This window comes from Acomys russatus, chromosome 10 (assembly GCF_903995435.1).
Source record: "Acomys russatus chromosome 10, mAcoRus1.1, whole genome shotgun sequence".
NCBI lineage: Eukaryota > Metazoa > Chordata > Mammalia > Rodentia > Muridae > Acomys > Acomys russatus.
This window is the reverse complement of record NC_067146.1, coordinates 52,370,030-52,387,581: the sequence shown is the minus strand read 5'-3', so window position 1 is coordinate 52,387,581 and position 17,552 is coordinate 52,370,030. Positions and strand designations below refer to the sequence as shown.

At 41.4% G+C, this 17,552-nt stretch overlaps 1 protein-coding gene across 2 annotated transcripts in view; it reads left to right on the top strand.

The window, feature by feature from the left end:
- Hycc1 (hyccin PI4KA lipid kinase complex subunit 1) overlaps positions 1 to 17,552 on the top strand; it is a 67,285-nt gene that overhangs the window by 29,735 nt on the left and 19,998 nt on the right. For both annotated transcript variants that reach the window (XM_051152141.1, XM_051152142.1), the window contains exons 3-7: positions 5,331 to 5,432; positions 10,726 to 10,905; positions 12,819 to 12,899; positions 13,264 to 13,379; positions 13,673 to 13,768. In XM_051152141.1, the coding sequence (XP_051008098.1) occupies positions 5,331 to 5,432; positions 10,726 to 10,905; positions 12,819 to 12,899; positions 13,264 to 13,379; positions 13,673 to 13,768 (575 nt within the window). The remainder of the gene's footprint in view (positions 1 to 5,330; positions 5,433 to 10,725; positions 10,906 to 12,818; positions 12,900 to 13,263; positions 13,380 to 13,672; positions 13,769 to 17,552) is intronic.

Sequence of the window (17,552 nt, the reverse complement as noted above, 5' to 3'; positions counted from 1 at the left end):
ATGTACATTATCTAACAGATTCCACACCACTGCCTATGGCCAACCATTCAAACACTTGACTCTATGGGGTGGGAGTGGCGGGCATTCCTTTTGAAACCATACCTCCCCAACTTGCTTTTGGTCATGGTGTGTTATTACAGCAATAGAAACCGTAAAACAATGCCCATCTGCTAATTCTTTCCCATTCCTGCCATAGGGTTCAGAGACCTAGGAAATGCAGTAGGGAGGACAGAATGGGCAGGGCAGCAGTGTGGACAGTGGTGTGTCTCGGTGTCTGAGAGAACAGAGCAGTTATCTGTTTAGTAAGAGAGGTGCAAATGTGATTCACACAAGAGCTAGCTGGAGAGGCTATGTTGGTAGATTAATGCTGTTGATTAAATCAGTCCAAATGTGAGAGTATGGGAATTCGAGTTCTCTGTCTGAGAAAGGCATTGCAAACCTGGAGTGAGGATTGTCCATAGGAAATCAAGGAGTGGAGCTTGACCAAAGCTGGAAGGCTGAGTGTGAAGCAGGGTCCTATAGATGTATAGATACATATATGTACATGTACATTTCCTGGTGCTGTTCCCAGAGGACCTGTAGGTGGTGGCACCCTCTCACACAGCACTGTAGCATGCGCCTGGGTCTTGTTTTCTAAAGACTGTATTTTACTAAAAGAAACTAAGAGGATGAAAATGTAAAAGTTTCATCTAAGTAATGCTTTGTCAGTAAGCAACATTTTTGTGAAATTTTAAAAATTAAAAAAAGAAAATCTGTTTGTTTGTGTGCCTGTTTGGTTTTTGTTTTGTTTTTTGAGTAGCACAACTATGGCAACGTTGTTGTAATTGACTGAGTGGGAGGAGAGTCAGCAGCCTGCCGACTGGACCGCAGGCCTAGTGGGTGGCTTTAGTGAGTGAGTCCTTGGCGCTCAATCAGTAGCAGCAGAAAGGCTGGAGGAGCTGATCTGCCGAGGTGACTTCAGCTGGATGGTGTGTCCTGGCCAGTCTGACTCAGCAGCCTCCAAAACACCAGACAGTGCAGTCTGCTTCCTGTAAAGCTTTATCTAAAAAGTGACGCACAAAGAGTTCTTTAGTGGGCTGCAGAGGTAGTTCTCGGTGAGGTGGGGGTGAAGGTACTTGCCACCAAGTCTGATGATCTGAGATAGATCCCTGGAACCCACAGGGAGGACCAACTCCCCCAAGTTGTTCTCTGACCTACACACACACTAAATGAATACAAATAAATGCATGCAAAAGTTTTAAAAAGTAAAAAACTTTTGCTTGTAGAAAAAATTCTGTCTCTCTACTGGCTAATTTCTTAATAGTGTTTTCTTAATAGACTAACAAGGTGACTAGACCAAGGCCTCATGAGTGTTTAGTATTTTCAATGACTTATTTGTAAAAAGAAATTTCAGGAACTAGTACCATCCTTATAATGGCTACCTTTTCAGCTTATGTTTTTGCTCCATTATGCACAGTTTGAGATAAATACATTTTTGAAATATGGACACTGAAAAAAAGAAATTTCAAATTGATTTGTGTTTTTCTTAATGCTGTATGTATATTATCTAACAGATTCCAGACTCCCAATTTTTTCAACTTTCTGCTACTCACTGAGTCTCAATATATGGCTCAAGAATTCATTTTCCTGTGTGAAGCTGTTGAGTGGGCTTGTTCTGTTCATTGATTTCTCCCCCGTCTGCCCATCTTCATTAATTCTCTTCCTCTCAGTCCATATCACCTTCTTACATTTTAAAAGCCATCTGCCAAATGGTACTTAAGTATGAAGCATCTGTTCTCTTTAAAAACTTGCCAAGAGTAATTTCAACAAAATTTTTTATTTCATCTTCGTTTCTTCCTTTTGTAACATGAGAAGCCTTAGCTGGTGATTGAGAAGGCCAGCAGCACTTAGTTCATCTGCTGCTTTCAGATCAGGTTGTCAAAAGCACCATTTGTTTTGTTTTACTTTTCATGTATTTATTTTGTGCATATGGGTGTTTTGTCTGCCTGCACGTCTGCGTACCACGTGCATGTCTGGTACCCACAGAGGCCAAAAGAGAAGCGGGATGCCTGGGACTGGGGCTGTGAGCCATTGTGTAAGTGCTGAGGTAGGACTCGATCCTAGGTCCTCTGGAAGACCAGCCATTGCTCTTAGTGCTGAGCATCTCTCCTGTCTCCTACCCAAGGCACTGTACGCACAGTAGTTACACCCTTCCTTTCTATAGAAAAGTGACCTTCTTCATGTCCATAGCATGAGGTGGTGATGGTGCCTTGAGCTGGGTGTGACAGCTGCTTCACTAGAGGCATTCTCTTCTCACTTATCGGCAGCAGCCCGGGGTACTGTGCTTTACAGGGTTTGAGGTTTAAGAAAAAGAGATGATCTTTTGTCTCTGGGTATTTCTTCCTCTCTTTTAAGAATATTTTATTTAATAGTCATATATCCATATGTGTTTTGGTCAAATCCTTCCTCTCTTTTCTTCCTTCCAACCCCTTCTCTATCCTTCCCCCTCATATTTCTCTCTCTAAAACATTTTTTAATGCCCACTGGGTCACTTTGGTGCTGCCTGTATGTCCATGGATGTGGGACCTTCTACCAAGCATGGGTAGCTCCTCAGGGCCTGCATTCCTGAAGAAAATGGTTTCCCACACCCCAGCAGCCAGCAGCTGCTAATGGCTCCTCAGAGGGATAGGGATGTTATGTCCTGAGCCCTCCCTGTCCCTCCCGGGTCTCAGGCTGCTCCATCTTGTGCAGTCCCAGGTGTTGTGAGTTCATGTGTGCAACTGGGCTGTCATGGCTGACATCCATTCCCTCTGCCTCTCACAGTCATCACTGTAGCTTGCAGCCTTCACAGGTAAGGCTATTGATGACATTTCCCCAGTCAGAGGCATAGAGCCTTCCAGCACCATGAAAGATAGGCAGTAAAGAAGAAGCTTCCAGGCCAGTGCCGGCGTGATGGTCCCATGTCCTGTGGTGTCTTTGCAGTAGGGTTCTATCCTGGGTCTGGAGGGACACAAAGCAATGGGACCAAGAGCAATGGCAAAACAAACAAAAGAGCAAACGCAACCCTGGAATTTGGAGGGGGTGTCTATGGGACCCTACTAAATAACAAAGAGAAGAAGTCCATACCCTGTATTGGGCTTTTTATTTGGTAGCTATGGTCCCCAGGGGTGTCATTGTACCCCATTATGAGGGAACTCATTTTATATATGTATACATTTTAGGAGGCTTCTATGGTACTCAGTTTCTATAAGACATTTCAAAGGCCTTCAGTGTTAGAATTAAATGGAGGTGGGGATGGGAAGGCAGGAGAGAAGTGGGGATGGGAAAGTGTAAGTAACGCTAAAAGCCTCTGGCTGTTTCACAAAAAATACTTTATGTATTCATATAGATGTATTGTATGCTTTACACGTATTTTCAGGCTTATTTTTTTAGGAGATTAGAAATCGGAAGCTTATTTGATTCTCACCCCCTTTTATATAAATGTTTCCAGTATTAAGTTACTCATGATCATATGATAGAAATGGTGTACTGCCTGGAGGCCTTTTGCTTCTTGCTTTTGAAATGTTGAAGAGTGCCCTAGCCTCTCTGGCCTGCTAAGCGGGGCAGTGAGACTGCTTTTGTCCTGAGGCTCTTGCTGCTGTTGTTTGGAGGGTGGTGGAAGGTTTCCAAGTGGCTGACGTTTATTTGCCATGCTGGTAAACAAAAACTCTCATATTAAATTAGAAAAACCTGTATTCACTTACATGTCTTCAAGCAAAATATGACCTGTTTTTAAAGAGTCTCCCCAAGTACCGACCATGATAGTTTCATTTCTTATTCTGTCCCTCTATGTTCTCCCAGCAGAGGTCTAAATGTGAGGCTCTGTGCTGAGTGATGGGGATGGGGTGGGGATAGGACAGCTCTTTCCCTCAAGGAGAAAGGAAAGCAAGAATTTATCAAATAACCCTGCTGCAAAAATGGTGGCAGCTTAATTTTCTGTGCATACTTGTGCACACATAAACCAATGTGTTCTAGCCACAGCCCACATTAAATCCTGAGATGCCTGGGTATGGGCTGTGTGACACATAGTGCGTGTCTTAGCGTGACTGTTAGGGAGATCCCGAGCTGTCGTGTCTGCTGCGGGATTGCACCGACTGGTTACTGAGTAAATGAAGGAGGGAACTGGAGAGACAGACACTGCTAATGATGTATGCTCTGAAAGTTACGGTTCTATTATTACAGTAAATTTTCTTTTAAGTTTTTCTACTGCTTTTTTATCCACAATTATATGAGCTCCTTCTGAGAGTGTCTCTCTTTCCATTCCTCTCTGGTCTGGTCTGCAGGGCCCCTGTCTGGAGAGGTGTGCTATCAGGTTGTCTGTATTTTAAATGGCATTTGGAAACTTACCTTGTGATTGTACAGTTCTGAGTTCAATAGTTGTGAGGCGTCTAGGTCTTCTGCTCAACCACAGACCCAGCACTGCAGTAGCATGGGACTCAGGCCTATTTGGGTCCAGGTGACCTGTTATATGCAAGTTAGACACTATCAGACCCTCATGTAACAATCAGGACCAGTAGGCCTAAGGTGGTGCCCCCCTGGCGCTGTGAAGACAGGTCTAGCTTTATATGGGGGCCAGTGTTGCTTCTAATCTAAAACTGCAACTAAAGATGAAGGGTTTTTTTCATTTGCGTGTCTACAGGTGTGTGGGCTGCATGCATGTGTGTATGGGTGTTTGTATGTGTGGGGATGCACTTGCATGTGTGTGAGTGCATGTGTAGGTCCAGAGTTGGTGTTGAGTATCTTCTTTGATACTTTGCACTTAACTCATTGAGGTGGGATCTCTCAGTTGAACAGAGCCTGCCACTTGGTGAGTTTAGCAAGCCAGCTTTCCCTGTTAATGGCGTCTTGGCTGCCAGAGAGCAGATTACAGGCAGCACTGTACCTGCTCGGCTTATAAGTGGTTCTGGGGTCCTAATTCTGGTCTTTACATTTTTGCAGCAAGTGCTCTATGCGCTGAGTCCCTAGTCTCAACGGTGATTTACCTTGTTGGTAATAAGAGAACAGAACATAGTTTCTTAACTTGTTGTTGTTGAGTTATAATTCACATCGTAAAATTCACTATTTTAAGTAAGAATGCAGGGCTGATTTTATTTTGTTTTATTTATTTTTGTTCTTGCTCTTTTGATATATTTATAAGGTTGCACAAATGCCTGCATGGAATTCCAGAAACTCCATGCCCATTAGACATTCTTTCTCAGTCTCCCTCTCCCTACTCCAGTCTGTGTCAATGACCAATATATATTTTCTTTTTTTATGAATTTTTCTGCTTTAGAATTTCATAAAAATAAAAAAATGTTTTTTAATTTGTTTAGACACTCCCAGAAGCATCTTTGCCAAATTATGCCACAAATTTGAAAGACAAGAGTTCTTTAGTTTCATCTCTCTATAAAGTTATCCAGGAGCCACAAAGTGAGGTAAGTACTTTACAGTTTGTATTAATTAATTCAGTTAATTATTTTTGTTTAATTAGGTAATATAGCATACATATGTAAAGTGAGAAAATTTATGTGTTTTCAAAACAGTAAAATGAATTTCAGTGTGCCATTCTCTAGAACAAAAACTAGAATCCTTCTATATCTTCCTTCCATCTTTCTCAGCATTTTCCTTCTCTTTGTGTAGCTCTGATTCTCTATGGCCTTGAAAATTCTAGGTAACTGCAATTGGTTTTTTTTATTCATTACCTACTGTGAGCCATTGCTGTGGTGGATATTAGGGGCCCAGAGACCAGGAATGTGAGGTCTTAACCCTGAGAGAGAAAGGTGGAAGACACTGAGCAACCATGCTTAATTGAGTCTCTTGATGCCGTGGTTTAGTTGTTTGTTCCTTCTAAAATCATCTGGAAACTTACTTACCATTGATTGTAACAATCTCAAGAAGTGGGCCTGGGATATGGTTCAGTGGGAGAACTCTTGCCTAACATACAGTAGGTCCTGGGTTCAGGTCCCAGGGTAGAGAGTGGCAAGAAAGACTGGAAAGATTGTGGGATTGGTACTGTTGTCGAGGTGAGTTGAGCCTCCTTAGCTCTCTTGCCCTTCTGTCTTCTTTTGTGAGGTGATGCAGAAAGAAGACTGTGGTCTTGGACTGCCCAGTCTGCAGGGAGGTGAAGGAACATATTCTTTATAAACTACCAGTCTCATAGCAACAATAAAAAACAGACCATGGACAAAGATGGGATTTTGTGTGTGTGTGTGGCAAGTAAAACAAACACCCCTAGTAACAGGAATGTGTATGGAAACTAGGCATTTATTGAACGGTATAGTTTGTTTGGTCTAGTGCCTTTCCTCTGGGACTAGAAAGAGACAGAACACAAGGGCAGTTGCATAATTCCTTTTGTTTTTGAGCTTAGGAAAGGATGTGATAGGTGGAAAATCAATCTCTCTCTTCCCCTGCCCCCACCCCCTCCAGGGTCTCATTTTGTAGCCCTGGCTGTCCTGGAACTCACTATGTAGACTAGGCTGGCCTCGAACTCATGGAGATCCATCTGCCTCCCGAGCCTTGGCATTGCTGGCCCCCACTAATCTCTGTTTTCAGTGGTAGGTAACGTACTGCAGAGTCCCGTCCTACATGATCCATGGGCCTTTGCAACAAGACTATAAAGCCAGGAGACTTTATTAATTTCTGTTGGAGAGAGTATATACTCTACTTGCTATGCAGTGGAGAACACTGTAAGTGGGGTGCTAGTGGGCTTAGGGATCTTCCTGACAAGCCGTCAGCCTTCATCTGGAATAACTAATCAAACGGCTATGTTTGCCTTGTCTTCTCTTTACCAAGCTTCTTTCCTCTTCTTTCTTGGGGTTTCGTGTAGCTCAGGCTTCCTTGACGAGCAGTCCCTAACTCCCAATGAGCTTGGAGTGTGCTACCATGTCTGCATAGCCCATTTTCTTGAAGGGTTTTGCTTGAAAATATATATATTTCTTTTTTTTTTGAGATTATAATTTAATTACATCATTTCTCTTTCTTTTTCCTCCCTCCATACCTTCCCATATACACTTCCTTGCTCTTTCTTAAATTTGTAGCCTTTTTAGTTGTTGTTGTTGATTATTGTTGCTTGCATATATGTATATGTAACCACAACCAATCAAAATGTAGAGTCATGGGACCACAGTCCCACTGAATACATCTCTAAGATGCTCTGAACCTAAGGCTTGGAGATCACTGTGGAACGGGGCGTACAGGCTGTAGGAGCCAGAGGATCAGGAGTTTGCTGTAAGAGTGTGTCTCCTGCTGATGTGGAAACCACACCCATAAGGCAGGACTGTCCAAACATGAGCAGAGCAAGGACAACCAACATGAGCTAGAGTGGACAGGGGAAAGACTGGACGCCTGCAGCCTACACACCAAACTACAGGCAGCTCTGGATGCAAGCTGGGAGTGTGACCTGGCTATTGTCTCAGCACTGGATGCTGAGATACAAATATTGGGAATTCAAGACCTCGGCTGCATAGCCAAACACTGACTTTAAAAAGGGAAAAGGTGAAACATTTTTGAAGTTCTCTTTGTTTGATTTAGAATTACTTCACCAAATAAAAGAAATATAGCTTTGTACATTTTTTTTTTACTTTTTCTTCTTTCTTTTTTGTTTTTGTTTGTTTGTTTGTTTCAAGACAGGGTTTCTCTGTGTAGACTTGACTGTCCTGGACTCACTTTATAGACCAGGCTGGCCTCAAAGATCTGCCTGCCTCTTCCTCCCTGAGTGATGGAATTAAAGGCATGCGCCACCACTCCCAGCTGCTTTAAACATTTTTTAAGAACTAAATTTTATTTATAATTTACTTGTCAGTATTTTAAAGGGCTTAAAATATGATTCGGTCAGTTGTGTTTTGACCAGGCTGCTGTGGGAAGAGAGTTCCTAGGACCAGATTTGGTTGGACTGTGTTTCAGTTAGAGCATTCCTTTTCTTCCAGTAACTTTAAGGAATCCAGCTCTAACAAATCAAAGAGCAAGGACTTTTGCTTTTCACACTTCTCCTTTTTGCACTTCTGATCCCTCAGGCTAATTAATAGGCTCACCTGTTCCACCTTGCACCTGGTTCACTGCGTAGACGAGGCACAACACAACCCAATCTCACTCTGCTCAGTGTGGCTGCTCCTGAGCCCCTGGTTGCTGTGACAATGCCGTGTTCCTTTGACAGTTCTAGGAACAGGGTGAGGGTGCCCTGTGGCCTGTGGTCCTAGGAAGCACTGCTGTAGGACACACTTTCTCTAAGCTTGTTTTGCTTTGATTCTTTTTAATGTGGGTGAAGGTAGCATGTATTCTGTGTTCTTAAATTATAACCTGGTTTTTCAAGTATGTCTAGAAGTGCTTCTGAAACGTGACAGTGTAATTGACTTTAATGTTGTTACTTTTTGTTTGCTCTTAGAGTAGTTGGTCTTAATTTGGAAATGTTCCCAATCAGTTGGTGCTGTCTTTTGACAGTTTTGAAACTTGGAACAGACACTGATTTTGTTGGTATTTGAAGTCTGGCGAGTTTATCATTTGGATTTACTAATGGAAATTTTCCATTATTCACTTAACACGTATTCATTGAATGCACATGGTATATTAGGAGCTGCTAAGGGATGAATATAGGCAAGAAAAGTAGATCAAATTCATGGTCTTATAGCGTGGAACTTATACTCCAGTACATGAGACTTACATTAAGCAGATACCTGAATATGTAGTGGTATCAGTAAAACAGAGGAGCAAAGTGTTAATTGGGGCTAAGAAAGTTACAGAGACACAGAAACAGAGACAGAGGGACAGACACACACAGGCACACACACACACAAAAGATCATTTAATACATATATATGACGAATAGGCTTTTCTTAACAGTTCTTTAATAACCTAATGACCATATTTGACAATGTTCCATGGGGAAATATATTCCAAAATATAACTGAGTCATTAGCAACCTAACACATTAATTACATACCTTAAATATACTTAAGCTCTCTGTTGCCTGCATTCCTCACATTACATGTTATTATTTTCTGACATCTGTAAGACTCAGACAGTGGTCTCCCTTCTGGCTCTTGGGAGTATGTGCTGTCTGTCATGGTAGATAGTCTTTCTGTCCCCACTTGCTTACATGAAAAACAGCCAATCCTTGTACTCACAGTGCAGTGGGAACTGACCGCGGTTCTCTGTGATAGTTCTTTGCACGCAGTAAAATGGCAAACAGATGTTGATATTTATCTGTATTGGCTTCAAATGCATAATTTTATTTAATCTTTTTGCAATGTGTCTTGTTTAATTCTGCTTTCATTAAGCAAAAATCCTTTTAATTTGGGATTTGAAACTGCTTATAAAGTCTTTGAGTGTGTTTTGATTAAAATTGATTATGTGTCTTAAATGAATTTTCTAGCAAGGTTCATAATTGCAAATAGTTGCTAAACTTAAGCAAGCTTCATGAATTGATTCAATTAAAGCTTGGGGTTTGGGAACTCAAGTGTTGGAGCACAGTGCAGAGTCACTTCAGGCTTCTGCTTTGTTTGAGACAGTCTTAACCTTTGCGTTCTACCCACCATTATGGAAACTGTCCCCTATGGAAGAGTAGCTCTCAGAAAGTGGATGGTTTCCTTCCCTCCCTCCCTCCCTCCTTCCTTCCTTTTCTTCCTTCCTTCCTTTTGTTTTTTTGGTTTTTGTTTTTTTGTTTCCCCGAGACAGCGTTTCTCTGTCTTGCCCTGGCTGTCCTGGAACTTGCTCTGTAGACCAGGTTAGCCTTGAACTCAGAGATCCACCTGCTTCTGCCTCCTGAGTGCTGGAATTAAAGGTGTGTTGCTTTCTGGTTTTGCTCCCTCCTCCCACCCCCCCACCTCCACAGTGGTGCTGAGAGTCGACCCCACAGCCTTGGGTATGCAAAGTGAGCACTCTGACCAGGAGCCACATTCCCAGGCCTGATTCTAGCACAGGCTAGTTTGACTTTAGCCAAAAATGTTTGACTTATTACTTAGTTTACTTATTTAGCCTATTTGAAATAAACATTTAGACTATTAGTTCTCTTTGTTGTAATTATTGGTCACAGAAATCTGCTTAGTAGCTTGATTTAATATGCTGTCTGCTAATGAAATGTATAGTTTGTTCAAATTTTCCTGAAAAACTGTACCGTGAATCTCTGACATGTTTAATCACAGTGTATGACTTAAAGTAACACTTGAGAGATATGAGAGCCTCTTAACTTACTTTACTGATTTGTAAGAGTCTTTAATAACTATCTGGTTTGCTCTACTTACATAATGTAACTGGGAGTATAGTGGGAGAGAAAAAGGCTGTAGATGACTCTGACTTATGTATAAGACCCAGGAGCAGTAGCCATGGCTTCAAGGGGTTTGGGTGTACCTGCACTGTAGCTACCCTACATCTCAGCCATTGCACGCATGGGAGCAAGCTCTACCCTGTTGACAGTCTCTTCTGTGTTGACTTCTAACTTACTAAGAAGAAATACATTAAGGAAGACACTTGCTGTAGCCCAGCCGGGAGGGAAAACACCATGACTTGAGTAAGAGTACTCCTTGAGAGCTGTAGAGTCTTGCTGATGTGTTACACTGTCCCTCCACTAGAATTTAAAGCTTTCTGAGGTAGCTGGGCAGTGACTAGTTTTGCTTCAGGAAAATGCAAACATTTGTATATTTCAGACTTAAGCATTCTGAGACACCTTCTGTAATTCACACAGTGGTGTCACTCATACACAGCCCAGCTCACGCTTACCGGGTCATCCTCTTGCAGTTACTCGAGCCTGTGTGTCACCAGCTCTTCGAGTTCTACCGCAGTGGGGAGGAGCAGCTGCTGCGCTTCACTCTGCAGTTCCTCCCAGAGCTCATCTGGTGCTACCTCGCCGTGTCGGCCAGCAGAAGCGTGCACAGCAGCGGCTGCGTCGAGGCCCTTCTTCTAGGGGTCTACAACCTGGTGTGTACTTGACAGATTTAATGGCTACGTAGTATTCCACAGTCCACAGTTTCTTTATCCACTCTTCTACTGAGGGACACGTAGGCTGTTTCCATGTTCTGGCTATTATGAATAAGGCCACTATGAACATGGTTGAGTATATATCCCTGTTGTGTGGTAGAACATTTTCTGGGTATATTCCAAGGAGTGGAATAGCTGGGTCTTGAGGAAGCCCTGTTCCCATTTTTCTGAGATAGCACCAGATAGATTTCCAAAGTGGCTGTACTAGTTTGCATTCCCACCAGCAATGAAGGAGTGTTCCTCTCTCCCCACATCCTCGCCAGCATGTGGTGTCATTTGAGTTTTTGATCTTAGCCATTCTGGTGGGTGTAAGATGGAATCTCGGTGTCGCTTTGATTTGCACTTCTCTGATGACTAAAGATGTTGAGCATTTCTTTAAGTGTTTCTTAGCCATTTGATATTCCTCTGTTGAGAATTCTCTGTTTAGTTCTGAGCCCCATTTTTCAATTTGGTTCTTTGGTTTGGTGGTGTTTAATTTCTTGAGTGCTTTATATATTTTGGTTATTAGACCTTTGTCAGATGTAGGGTTGGTGAAGATCTTTTCCCAGTCTGTAGGCTGTCACTTCATTCTGTTGACAGTGTCTCCTGCCTTACAGAAGCTTCTCAGCCTCATGAGGTTCCATTTGTTAATTGTTGACCTTAAGGCCTGGGCTGTTGGAGTTCTGTTCAGGAAGTTGTCTCCTGTGCCAATGTGTTCCAGGTTCTTCCTCCCTTTTCTTCTAACCAATTTAATGTCTCTGGTTTTTAAACAAAGGACCGCTTTTTCATTTTAGGAAAACCACTATTTATTTAAAAAAAAAGAAAAGAAAAAATAACCTAAGGGTATTGGGGCACCCTTTGAGTTCTCTTATAGAGATAGCAATAATAATTAATATTAATAATAACAATAGTAATAACAACAACAACAGTAGGATTTTATTTTATTTTGTCTCACAATATAGCCCTGGCCAGGTTGGAACTTTCTACATAGAATAGGCTGGCCTCAAACTCAGAGATCTGCCTGTCATGTGCTGCCATGTTAGATACTACTACTGTATTTAAAATTTTAAATTTAGTATCTTTTTAAGTTTATCTATAAGGTTTCTGGTGTTCAGCTTCACAAAAACGTCAGTAGAAAGACCTAATGTGAAATTCACTAGTCACACCATGTCTGAGTGTGTGCATTCTGATTAACAGCTTGCACGGCTCAGCTTGAGTATCAGGTATGAGATGACATTCTGGAAACTTAAGGCTGCATTCTTTAAGATGGAAAAGAAAGCGAGGTCCTTGTGTAGACACACTTCATGTTTGGTTGACTCAGAGAGTATAACTTGCTAGTGAGGAACAATCACACTGCTGTCTACACTGCAGCCATCCTGCAAACAGTGGAACTTTAATATAGGTGATGTTTTCTATGCTGAGCTACAGTGCATGCAGAGGTGCACACGTGAACTTCTGGTCCTCATGTGTGATTGATAATGGATCACGAATGTTAAAGATGTTTAACTGACTTTAAAATTCCATTTATTCTGGTCTTTAAAAATGTGTCTCAGGTGCTCCCTTGTAATCCCAGCACTCAGGAGCCCGAGGCAGGTGGTTCTCTGTGAGTTCAAGGTCAGCCTGGTCTACAAAGTAAGTCCAGGACAGCCAGAGATAAACAGAGAAAAACCCTGTCTGGAAAAACAAAACAAAACAAAAAAGAAAGAAAGAAAAGGAAAAAAGAAAATTGTCTTAGAAAAAATGGGAAGGAGAAATGTTGTAATTAATATAATCTCAAAAAATTAAACTTGGAAAAATTGTCCTAACTTTATTTTATTTTAAAATGTTATGTGTAAAAGGTGACTATTTCAAGATATTTTCTTTTACTTTTGTAGGAAATAGTTGACAAACAGGGACATAGTAAAGTATTGAGTTTCACAATTCCATCCTTATCCAAACCATCTGTATACCATGAAGTAAGTAGCTTTTTATCAACGTAAATGTATTGGGTCCTAAGCTCTGCTGGTAGGTCCAGATCGTTAAGCACTAACTGAGCCATACTGTAGCATTTTGTAATCCTTGTGTGATGGGTAAGACTCATCTTAATTTGTGTATATGTGGGCAGAGTGAGGGGTGGACAATTGTGTGCTCCATGATAGAATTTTGGAAATTAAACCTTTTGATTTTCGTTTGTAACTTAGTTGCTAATTTTTAATTAAATCTTGGAGTGGGAATTTGATAGCCTGACTATTCCTAAGCTATGTGGTGTCCCCAGCAGGCACTTTCCATGCTTTGTGTGTCCTAAATGTCACATTTAACACAGCAGTGTCCTTTCTCCAGCCGTCCAGCATCGGATCTATGGCTCTGACTGAGAGTGCGCTCTCCCAGCACGGCTTATCCAAAGTTGTGTACAGTGGACCCCACCCTCAAAGGGAGATGCTGACAGCACAGAACAGGTACACTATGAAGACTAATTCTTCTCCTATCGCCCTAAGTTGTTTAAAAGTATTTCAGTACATTTATAGTGTTTAATGAGTTCTATGTAACATATGTGGAAATTGAGTCATTTTATAAGAGACTGAGACATATCTTGCTCTGTCCTAGTACCTTGCTCCAGGCCTTATCTGGAACCCCGAGTTTTTATGATGTGTGACTGTGCTTGCAAAGGCTTTTCCCTTAGTATGTTTGTAATGTGTGAGTCTGGTTCTGTTGCATAGTATCTGTTAACATTCCTTTGGTTTGTCTTCAGGTTTGAAGTGCTGACATTCCTTCTGTTGTGTTACAATGCTGCTTTAACCTATATGCCCAGTGTTTCTCTTCAATCACTATGTCAGATTTGTTCAAGGTAAATCAAAATTCCTGTTTCTAATACTGAGTATATGAATATAAGGTGCTGATTTGTGCATACCTAAGTTATTTTTGTTTGTGTAATTGTTTGTTCAAAACATTACATATGTATACATATGGCTGTATATATGCCGTATTTATAGATATATACAGTTCAGCCCACCCAGCACATACAAGGTGGCTTAGAAATAGTAACTACCCAAAAAAAAAAAAAAAAACCTATGATGATGAATATCCAACTAGGTAATATTTGGGGGGAATATTAAATCAGAAGGGGTTATATTACACTTAAAATGATGGCATGGTCATGGACTTTTAATTTGTGGAAGGTGATTGGATATTTTTAAATCAATATTTGCTTTTATTTATCTATATTTACTATGCTCTAGTTTCGTGTGAAAAAATAAGAGAAACATGACATTGTTTTTTCTTCCTTAAAAAATAGAGATAAATTTTTTATTAAATAAAAATTTGGGGTATATTACACAATATTAGAAATCTTGATTTAAGAGTTTTCAGTGTTTGGATATTTAATAGACTATGTGGTGTGTTATGATAAAGGCCTTATATTTGCTAATATGATCAAAATGATAATACATAACTCTGATTGGCAGTAGTATAAAAATAATTTTATTTTCCTTTGTGATATTCCATGATTCTCTAGTTTTCTGTAATTAACATTTTTTAAACAATAGACAAAATAAACAAAACTGAGACTTTTACCTTTTGTAAGTCAAGGAAATAAGGGAACTGATGGAGTTAAAGAACTTAGGTGGAGCTGGGTGGTGGTGGCGCACGCCTTTAATCCCAGCACTCGGGAGGCAGAGGCAGGTAGATCTCTGTGAGTTCAAGGCCAGCCTGGTCTACAAAGTGAGTCCAGGACAGCCAAGGCTACACAGAGAAACTCTGTCTCGAAAAACAAAAAACAAAAAACAAAACAAAACAAAAAAAAGAACAACAACAAAAAAGATTAGATGGATATGGAGTAGCTTATTCAGTGAGGCAGAAGACCATCGTGGTTAACGTTTGTCATTACTATGACCAGATACTGACAAAAGCAGCTTCAGCAAAGAAGAGTTTATTCCAGCTCACACTCACAGAGTCCAGTCCATAATGACAAAGACATGGTGTTGGGGTGGCTCTGGCCGCAGGCCACCTGCCAAGCTGCATCAGCAGTTTAGGAAGCAGACTTGAGCCCCAAACCCACAAACACAGTACTGGCTGCATTCAGGGTGTCTCTTTCCTCCACTGTTAAACCTCTTTGAAAGTGTTTCCTAGCTGATTCTGAGTCCTCAGCCTCAGTGTAAAGGATCTTTTTCTGAAAGGCCCTGTGATCCTGCACTGCCTCACCACACCCCCAGTTTCCTAGTCCCATCTGGCCACCTCTGGAGCTAGCGGTTCGCCCTAACTAGCCTGCCAAGCCGGGTGCTTGCCCCACGTTTCTTTTCTCCATTCTCTGTCTCCACTGAGTAAACTGAGGACCCTGTTTTCACACATTAGTCTCCCTCCTCACTGTATTGGATGCCCATCTGCACGGTGGAGGAGAAAATAAAGACAGAAAAGCCCTCTGCTTCCTTCTCTGTGTGAGTGTAAAATGAACATTCTGGTCGGGGGATAGCTTTTTTGTGATTTTTTTTTTACCCACACAATTAAAGTTGGTTTTATTTCACATGCATCTGGTTTTCTTTCTTTTCTTTTCTTTCTTTCTTTCTTTCTTTCTTTCTTTTTTTTTTTCAGGTTCCCTACTTATTTTTTGTTCTTGGTTAGAAACAATTTTGAGTTTCTTGCAGTGTCAAGTGAGTTTATGTTTATGCTTTGAGTTAAAGGTTTTTAAAGAAAATATTTTTATCCCAGCCCTCAGGAGGCAAAGGCAAGTGAATCTCTGTGAGTTCAAGGCCAGCCTGGTCTATAAAGCGAGTCCAGGACAGCCAAGGCTACACAGAGAAACGCTGTCTTGAAAAACAAAAACAAAAACAAAACAAAACAAAACAAAACAAAACAAAAAAAAAAAAGAAAAGAAAAGAAAAGAAAGAGAAAAGAAAAAGAGAAGGGAAGAGAAACTAGAAACTATTTTTGAGGCTGGAGAGATGGCTCAGCAGTTTAGAGTGCTTATTGCTCTTGTGCCCACAGTGGATGACTCACAGCCACCTGTCACTCCAGTGCCAGAGGATCTAAAGCCCCCTTTTCTGGCCCCCTTGGACACACAGAGACACACATACACACACAGAGACACACATACACAAAAATAAAAATAAGTCTGTAAAAAAAGATATTTTTTAAAAGTCTGTGGTATTTAGGAATTTTTCATGGAATATTTCAATTTTTGAATATTTGTATGCATATATGTGTGTACATGTGGATGCATGCTTGTGTGTGTGCATGTGTGTATGTGCAAGGTGTAGGTATGTGTATTGTGTACATGTGGGGGGTGTTGGGGTGTTTGTGTGTATGTGTGCGTGCTTGTGTGCATGCTTTGTGTGTATGCTTGTCTGTACATGTGGTGTGTGTGTGTGTGCACGCGCACGTGTGCGAGCATGCGCATGCAGGGTGTGTGCATATGTGTACATATGGGGGGCACATGTTTGTATGTGTTTGTGTGCATGCATGTCTGTTGTGTATGTGTGCATGCTTTCATGTGTGCATGTGTGTACATTCAGGGGGTGTTTGTGTGTGCGTGTGTGCGTGTTGTGTGTGCACGTGCATGCACGAGTGCATACCTGAGCATGTGGAAGGTATGTGGAAGTCAGAGGACAACACTCAGGAGGCAGTTCTCCCTCTTCACCGTGTGGGGTGCTGGGGCTGAACTCAAGTTGTCAGGCTTAGTGGTGCGCATCTCCACTTGCTCAGCCAGCTCAACAGCTTGAGGCTGGGATCTGAACAGGAGAGTGAATATTTGCTGGCTGGTGCATGGCTACAAGGAGAGGTCAATTGCATTGTCTTGGTTAATGCTGCATCAAGTGAGGCTGTATCAGTCCCACAAAATGAAAAAGAAGCCACTTGCTAGAAAGTAAGTAAACTAGGACTAGAAACTTCTTGTTCCTCTTAAAAGTTCATGTTGTTGATAGACATTCTAGGAGATACATATATGCACAAGGTCTGCAATCCCGGAGATCAGCAATGACTGTGACTTTCTATGAGAACTACTGTATGGCCATTTATTTCTCACTAGCTGGTATTGTGGGCCATGTGTTGTTTTGCAGTTTCATACAACCCCCAATATTTAGATAGATGCTCCTACACACCCTGGGGCTGAAACCCAACGCGTCACACGTCTAGGCAAGCACTCCTCCACCAAGCTACATCTCCAGTCCTGAAGAGATCCGTGTTTGTTTGTTTGGGTTAGGCTTTTTTTCAAGACAGGGCCTCACTATGTAGCTCTGACTCTCCTGGAACTCCCTCTGTAGACCAGGCTGGCCTTGAGCGCACAGAGATCTGTCTGCTTCTGTCCCCCGAGTGCTGGGATTTGTTACTTCGTCTGGCAGGAGCAGTAAAAAAATTTTTTAATCTGTCTGAAATTTATCATGGCTATTTCATGAAACTTGAGTTTGAGTTATAGTAATTTTTCTGATTCTATACTTTGCACCAAGAACTTAATCAGGAATGAAAGATTATGCTAAAGATTTGTTGATAATAAGTTCCATGTAATGTCCCAGAATTATTGACAATTTAATTTATCAAAATTAGTAAACTAACCAGTGAGCGTCTGACTCACCAGCTGCACACACGGCCTGCCTTTGGCTCTATAGTCTTTTCCCAGTATAACATATTCAGGGAAGCGTGAC